Source organism: Solanum tuberosum, unplaced genomic scaffold, assembly GCF_000226075.1.
Source record: "Solanum tuberosum cultivar DM 1-3 516 R44 unplaced genomic scaffold, SolTub_3.0 scf00063, whole genome shotgun sequence".
NCBI lineage: Eukaryota > Viridiplantae > Streptophyta > Magnoliopsida > Solanales > Solanaceae > Solanum > Solanum tuberosum.
In genome coordinates this window covers 1,809,603-1,818,414 of record NW_006238988.1, presented here as the reverse complement: position 1 = coordinate 1,818,414, position 8,812 = coordinate 1,809,603, and the positions used below count along the sequence as shown (strand labels likewise).

General features: G+C 31.2%; 1 protein-coding gene across 1 annotated transcript in view; it reads right to left on the bottom strand.

Annotated features, from left to right (window-relative positions):
* Nucleotides 1–5,053, bottom strand: part of LOC102597188 (O-acyltransferase WSD1-like) — a 14,019-nt gene extending 8,966 nt beyond the window's left edge. Inside the window, exons 1-7 of the mRNA XM_006345230.1 lie at nt 4,814–5,053; nt 3,572–4,168; nt 3,413–3,479; nt 3,089–3,198; nt 2,268–2,477; nt 2,044–2,181; nt 1,759–1,903 (exon numbers count right to left, since the gene is read on the bottom strand). Coding sequence (XP_006345292.1) covers nt 1,759–1,903; nt 2,044–2,181; nt 2,268–2,477; nt 3,089–3,198; nt 3,413–3,479; nt 3,572–4,168; nt 4,814–5,053 — 1,507 coding nt within the window. The remainder of the gene's footprint in view (nt 1–1,758; nt 1,904–2,043; nt 2,182–2,267; nt 2,478–3,088; nt 3,199–3,412; nt 3,480–3,571; nt 4,169–4,813) is intronic.
* Nucleotides 5,054–8,812: the final 3,759 nt, after the last annotated feature.

Genomic DNA, 8,812 nt, shown 5'->3' with positions numbered 1-8,812 from the left:
GAGAAGTAATGCATTAATCTTCTACTTCCATGATCCGTTTCCCTCAATCATTAGAATACAAGAAATACCAACAGTATAATAATTTCCTTAAGATTGTTGTTCATCTTGTATTCCTAAGATACTTAAAACAAAACTTTGAAGAACTTGGTAAGAAACAACAAAGTTTAATGATTATTTTTTTCAAAACTAGAAAATTAAAACTAGTAGAGAAAATAGAATCAGAAACAGATTAGAAACACTATACAAAATATTTTTCTCAAAGAAGAAAATTGAGCCCACTGAATGCACATTGTCCCCTTAAGGAAATTATTCCTCTCAAGTACCCGAGGTTAATGGAATATATCCTTCCAGGATAGAACGATCTTACTCACCGGTGTATCGGTACCTAAAACCATGGTATCAACGAACCACTCAACTACAATAAAGTACACTTAGAATACTAGATTTAGTAGTAGTGTCCAGAAATTTGTTTTTTTTTTTAAATGAGAGGAAATCTCTCAATTTATAGAAAATAAAGGGTAGCGTGAAAAGGGTCTTATTCTGCCTTACCGGAAAGGTCACAACCCTTTGGAAAAGTCACAATCTTTCGAAAAGGTCACAACCTTTCATAAAAGTCACAACTTTTCATAAAAGTCACAACTTTTCATAAAAGTCACAACTCTTCATAAAAGTCGCAAATTTTCAATAAAGTCACAATTATTCATAAAAGTCGCAACTCTTCATTTTTCATTCACACCTTTTAAACCAACAACCAAGGGTGGAGATCTCTCGCCTAGGCAACAAAGAAGTGAAAACAACAAAAGAAAAAAGAAGACACATGAAAGGCAACATAGTTGGAATGGTAAGGTGACTGAAGAATTTATTCCAAGACACCCACCGATGCATCTGGCAAAGCAATATGACAGTTTCAACAACAACAAGATCAAATAAATCCAAAAAGAAGTGATGAACTATCAAGTTTTGTTGGGCATACTTGACTAAGAAGACAAGATAGAAATACTTCAGATTACTTTACACAGGCTATCCATCTATTTTAATTCCTGCATATATAATGAAGTTAGAGATTGATAACTCAGTTTTATACTTAGATTTAATATTTTTGCATTACTTAAGTATCCTCATTTGTAGTATCATCACAGAGTGTATTACATACTCTATGATGATCATAAAAAAAAAAATCAGGCTAGCTCCTATTTTCTTCATGCTTGTTAATTGTAGTAGAGTTTCAGTACCTCATTAGGATTAGTTAGGTAAGGCTTAGCCCCCCTTGCTTGTACTTTTCTCCGTGAGGTTTTTTTCTCTTTATTAATAAAAATTAGCCCTAAGCACACTTTGCCTAATTGCGTAAAAAAATAGATTTTATTTCACGCTCACTCACTATTACACAATGCACACAAGTAAACTATTCGAATTTGGGGCTTTTCAGAGAGTAATGTCTCTATAAGTTTTGCTGTTGATAAATAAAAGGTGAGCAATGTCGCAAAAATCATTTATCGTGTAGTGTATCATACCTTATTCGAACCAACTTGATTATGATATTGTCGATTCATTCATGACACGTAAACTTATTTCTCAAAATATTGTAATTGATTTATATAATCATGACATTGTTAAGTAGTACTATGTATATTATTGTCAACAAGATACTTCCTTATAAGAAAAAAGAACAATTACATTTGATCCATAAAAACTAGAAGTGCAATCTAATCCTTATATATTGTATGTTGTCAAACAACATTTTCTACTCATCGCAAATACCTCTTTCTACCACAGCATCTTTGATAAGCTTTAGAGATTGTTCAAGATCGTCCAACAATTGATATGGATCAGGAATCACGCTTTCATCAACTGATAGAACAATAGTCATCTTGTCTATATAGCTTTGACAATTAATCATCAATGCCTGAAATATAAATGTGCACGTAAATTGTTAAGATATGTAAAATTAGCCCTTGAACCTAACTCGCACCCTGAAAACTAGCTCAAAGGGAGGACAATTTCTCAAGTCTTATAAGGAGTCCACTCATCTCATTAACCACTTACCTGAGGTTGTCCATAAGAACCGGGGGCAAGGTAAGCCATAGGGTGACCATAGAAGCCAATTTCTTCTTGAGGACCAGGCAAACATGAAAAGCACATTGATGTATTGGTGAAAATTCTGTGTGATATCGAACTTGATGTCTGAGAAAGGTTCAAATCTTACAAAGTTACAATGAAGAGATCACATATATATGTAGGATCAAGAAATTAGAATGAACATTAGTTACCTTAATCCCAAAAAATTTGAGTGCTAATTCTGAAATGTAACATGTATAGAAAGCTTCAAGTGAATTTTTCTTTCGATGAATAGTTGCCTTAGCTTCTCTGATATAATCTAAGGGATCATGTCGTAATGCAATTTTAAAGGGTAGAAGAGCAAATCCAACCCAATTTCCCCACTTTGCCTCAGTGTCTTTCTCCATCATGTCAGCTAAAGCCTATTTGTTAATTACAAGAATGTTAATAACTTCACTTGAAGTATAAAAGCTAAGAAAATTCAAGTGCTAGCTAACTAAAATTTAATGGATGTTGTTAATTAAGAAGTCACACATAGGAAAAGGGATGGGCAATTAGGTCTCTTTACATTGGCTTGGTCAATTCTTACCTTATGAGCTAACTTTTAAGGTTGACTTAGATCCAAGTGTCATATCTTTACATGGAATCAGAACCAGATTCATCCTCATTTGGATGTCCGATCCACAATCTAGTTGGGCATGGGCGTGAAGGGGGTGATAGAATGGTTAAAGTTCCACATTAGTTCATATAAGAAAACCATATCTGGCCATCCCTTTTCCAATGTGGGTCTTTTTAACACTCACCTGCACGCCCATACCTCGCTAATTGGAACATGGACAATATAATATGGGCATCCAACATCGATGATAAAGAATTGGAATGCATCTGGATCTGATACCATGTGAAATTAGGTCTTGGACCTAACTCACACGCCAAAAAAGCTAACTCATGAGTTAAGTATTGTCCAGATCCATATAAGTAGACCAACTGTCATCCCTTTTCTGATGTGGGACTTCTTAACAAATTTCATTACCTGTATTCCAACTGACGGTCTTAGATTCACAAGAATACTTGATCTAAGTCTGATGTTCTTCGGAAGATTATTGTTTTTCTCTATTGCTCCCTTGTCTTTCTTGCCCTCACCTGCAATAATATGTTTTTAGTATATATAATTTTTGTCATCTGATTTATCACCGGTAATGATTTGCAATTATTATCTTTCGCAGGATGCCTTGATTACTTTCGAACCAAACAAGCTGGTTCATCTAATATCTTTTTTTTTAAAACACAAGTTAAAGAAATAAACATCTAAAATAATAAAAGCTTAGAAGTCCAAATACATGAGACAGAAACTTACCATATCTTCTATTAAGATATACAGACAAACCAGCTTGTGTTACTCCCAAAGCAACATCAGTTACTGTCTGTACAAGAATTGACAAATGTCCAATAACAATTTAAAAATTGAACAAGAAAGATGTTGCGATAACATAGAATTAATTTTGTTTAAACTTACCATATTCAACGCATTTTTCACCAATTTCATATCGTCAAGACTTACTATCCTGTAAACAAGTCGTCTAGGATTGAACACAGAACCAGGTGTACCCTTAATCGGTGTAGTTGTATCCTTCAGGAACATAATTGTAGCCATAAACATCAACACATCCACTACTGTATTCCAAAACAATTTCATAAAAAACCAAATTTTCATAACATATCGACGTAATCCTTTTGTGGAATTATGCGCTGAAGAATGGATAACTCTCTTTTTATTTCCAGGAATAGTTGGAACTTTATCAGGATCAGCAGTTTGGCGAGTACACGCCAAGAGAAGGGAAATAAGAGAGGTGCCATCGCCAAGTGAATGGTGGATTCGGAAAATGCCAACAGACTCAGCGTCAGTTGTTTTGACGTTAAGGAGATGGAGATCCCACATAGGTTTTGATTTGTCAAGAGTGGTTTTGCTAAGATTCCGAATATAGTTTTCCACGAATTTTTCTGGTGATTCATGAAGGTTTTGTTCATCCACTTGTGGTACTATAATGTGTTTATCTAAGTCTACCTTTGTTTGTACCCATTTCATTTCTCCATTTTTTTTCTCATCCACCACCTACAATGAATGAAACATGTAGTTTAAGAAATGTATTCTCCCCTCATTTAAAACATAATGACTTAATTTAACTTGATACAGAGTTTAAGAATTAAAATGAAAAAGATTTTTTAATTTTGTGGTTTTAAATTTAAGTTATATCAAATGTACCAAAATATCTTTTAATCTTGTGGTATTAAATATGTTATGCGTAAAGCTAAAACTAAACTATTGTCAAAATACCAAAGGGGTCATAATTCTTTTTAAACGGAGAGAATAGTATTTAAGGCATATGAAGTTTTTTGGGGCTGTTTAATAATTCTCCTTCTTTTCTTTCGTTAACAAATTAAACTTACTAGAGAAAAGTACACTAGAGTTGCTTGTAAGTACTTGTAAATTAAATAGTTGTAATTTCAACTTCCTGCATGACACGTTTAAACGATAAGATTAATAAACATTTTGGTATATTTGATATATTTTTAATTTAATATCACACAGTTCAAAACTCTTGTTTACTTTTTTAAACTTCATGTCAAGTTAAACTAAGACAAACAAATTGAAAAAAAAGAAGAGTATTGAATAAAATAAAAAATCAAATTTTACTATAATAACTAAGAAATAAAAAATGCAGTCACCCCTATACTATTGGTTGTAGCTATTTTTTACCTGAAGGCTGGAGAAACGAGGATGCTTAAGCAAAGTATGAACCAAATTGTCTTTGATTAATTGAAGGTCATTGATTCTTGATTTGCTTCCCATAATAGCTAAAACATGTACGTTGAAGTTGGGTTCATGAAATAACCTTGACGACGGACTTAATTGTTCTTCTTCTTCAGATGCTTTACTAGCTTTACCCTTACATTCAATCGGTTTCAGACTCGGTTTTCTCTGTCTTATTGACTCCATTAATAATTAACTTGTTACTATTGATCTTATGGAAAATGAGTTCTTGTTGCTTCGTATACATAAAAGTTTGGATGCCAAAGTATATAGGTTTTAATTTTTGTTTATAGCTGAAAGTTGATAGTTGTGCAATTAATGGCAATTGCGTCAGGTCAACAAAAAACACTAATTATATATTGCTTTATTTGCCCAAAATCAATTTGTTTTTTTGTTCCAAGTGATCGATGAGAGAAATTTAACTGAAATCCTTTACAAATAGTAGTAGTGTACAAGCCAAATCGAATCAATAAATCAAGTCAAATCGAGAAAATATTGACTTGCATGTGCTTTGGTATAGTGTTGACAAATAAACCAATCACCCTTTGATTGATTTGGTATTAAAAGAGGGAAAAAAAGGTAAATCAAGCTCAAACCAAATTGACATAGTCATCAATATAATAAATGCGAGGAAGTTGCAATAGTTTTACAAATTGTGGGTTTTCATGGTTGAGGAAAGTATAATTTGATTTTAAACTATTGTTTGCAAAACTTACTTTCGAATAAATTTCAACTTTATCTCTAATTTACTGGTGAAATCAATAAGTTTAGATCATGATTTGCTAGTTCATATATATATGATCTTGAGCTTGTACGTGTTGAAATCGGCTAGTCATCATTTGAAGTTTTTTTTATCATCATTGAGTGCATGTAATATGTTGTTGAGAGTAGTCTTGTAATGACACGTGCATGTATATATATTTGAAGATTACGTAAAAATTATTGATCACAAAGATTGTCAATACAAAATATTTTAAAGCAATATAAAATAAATGGTGATAAGAAAAATACTTTTGATGCTTGAAATTCGAAAGATACCACATAAATAAATAAAAAACAATATATTTTATCTCCATTAGTATTGTATAAAGAACTCATAAACTACGTACAATATTGTAAAATATTTCAACGTGTTATGTCATAAATCTTGTGTGTGATTGACCATGCATGCAACGCCAAACTCAATCTGCCAACTGTTTCAGGCTTCAATTTTTTTTGTTGTGTCTCATGTGAGTTATCTCTAATTTTCAACTAAGTGATAGACTCAGTGTTACAAAAATAATACAATTTTCTTGTAAGATACTTGTATTGTATTTTCCTTATTTACCTGTTGTTCATGTCAAGTATTTATCAGTTGTTAATTGTTTGCTACAGATGTTAGTAGGGGTGTCCATGGTACAGTTCGGTCGGTTATTTTTTAAAAATTATACCATTTCAATTTTTTGGGTATTTTATAATATATAACCAAAATTAGACTTTTTAAAATCATTCCAGTCATATCGGTTTCTCTTCGGTATTGGTACGGTTTGGTTAATTTTGTGGTTTTTTTTACTTTTAAAATATCACCTCAAAATATACTACTATTAATATATTTCACAAATATGTACTTGAAGAAACACTTTAATTCTTCACCAAAAAGATAAGAATGTAAAACCTTGTTGTCGTATTGTTTGATCCTAAATGTTTAATAGAAGTGTTTGGATAGGTTTTGTTGTATTGTTTGATAGAGTATCTATTACAGTATCTTTTAATTTTCAACCTAATTAAGTGAAAGCTAAATAAAGAGCAAAGACTGAAAGTTGTCTGGTCACCAGAGGCCTAGGATCTAAGTTATATTTATATTTGAAAAATGTTATAAAATATATTTATATATTAAATTTAACAAACCTTGTTGTCGTATTGTTTGATCCTAAATGTTTAATAGAAGTGTTTGGATAGGTTTTGTTGTATTGTTTGATAGAGTATCTATTATAGTATCTTTTAATTTTAAACTTAACTAGGTAAATTGCCCGCGCTTCGCGCGGTTGTGAACTACGTCAATAATCTACTTTTGAACATTTGATAATATAAGTGTTTTCGAGTGGGTACAACCCTACGATAAATTGTCAAGAATATTTTATCCAAAGATGAAATGAAATGTTTTTTTAATCTTAAAACCAAAAAGATTCTAAGTGTTTATGCATTTTGTTATTAATTCTTCATTTAATTCATCACCAAAGTCTTTAGAAAAGATATGTAATTGTTTCATTGTCTATATTTGTATTTTCAAAAAGTGGTACAGACATTTTATTCATCAATTGCGATAGCTTTTCTCCTAATCAAGGCCTCTACATACATAATCTAAATATTATACATCTTATATAGTTTTTTTAATCTTAAAACCAAAAAGATTCTAAGTGTTTATGCATTTTGTTATTAATTCTTCATTTAATTCATCACCAAAGTCTTTAGAAAAGATATGTAATTGTTTCATTGTCTATATTTGTATTTTCAAAAAGTGGTACAGACATTTTATTCATCAATTGCGATAGCTTTTCTCCTAATCAAGGCCTCTACATACATAATCTAAATATTATACATCTTATATAATTAGTTGTGTACTTGATAAGTTAATTAAAATTTTAAAACATATCTCTTGGAGTTCAATGAAATAACGTATGTCGTTCAAATAATTTGGATTAAATGATGTCTTGGCAAGTCCCTTATTCAAAATCATTCGCAGCCGATGACACTATTTTGATAGCCAAAAGGCATATTTTGTTGTTTATGTTTCGATTAATATGGTTAAAACTTTATTTATTTTTGCGACTTTTAATCTAATATTTATAAGGAGATAATTATTTCTTTAATATTTGATTAATTTGGATTCATCCTACTTTGAGGGGTAATTCATTGACTCCAATCCAACATTTGAACCCCAAACTTTTGATTAAGGTTGAGTACAATACTTACCATATACTTACCATACCACTATATTCCTTTATTTTTTGGATGTCACTAATTGATTGAATGTCTCGATAAGATAGAAAGTTGAATAACTAAAACTCCAAGGTAGTGTGGAACCACCATAACTTCAAAACACTCAAAGTCCCTTCTTGGACATCCCATGGATCTTTTAGCCACTGAAATTCTATAAAGATCAAAGTCATTTATTTTACAAGTTTTCGAATTCTAATCTACATGACACCAATAGTCTAATGATTACATCAAACTCTTGATTAACATATCTTTACTTCAACATAATAATCAAAAGCATAAACATAAACAACAAATTTTAAAGCATGTACTAAAAAACAACAATTAATAATATAAGCATAAATTAATGACTGTAAAAAACATACCAGGATTTGTAACAATAGAATGAAACGGAAAGAAAAAAATCGAGATCCCTGAATGCACATTGTCCTCTTAAGGAAATTATTCCCCTCTAGTACATCAGGTTTGAAGGAATAGATCATCTCATGATAGAATGATTCTATTCACCAGTGTATTGATACAAAACCAATGGTGTCAGTGAGCCATTCCACAAAACTAAAGTACACGAATATTTAATTGTGCAGAAGAAGAAGAAGAAGTTCAGAATTTTCGTTGTTTTAAAATGAGAAGAAATCCCTCTATTTATAGACAACAAAGAGTAGTGTGAATAAATGTTTATTATGCCTTATCGGAAAGACCACAACTCTTTGGAAAAGTCACAACCTTTCTAAAAGTCATAACTTTTCATAAAAGTCGCAACTCTTCATAAAAGTTGCAACTCTTCATAAAAGTCGCAACTCTTTGTAAAAGTCACAACTTTTCATAAAAGTCACAAGTTTTCATGAAAGGGAAGACGAAATTTGGAAATAAATAAATTAAAAGGGAATCCTGATTTGTGATAGCGCCACATAGGCGGGCCTAGGGTTCTCTTATATATATATATATATATATAACATTTTTCAAATATAT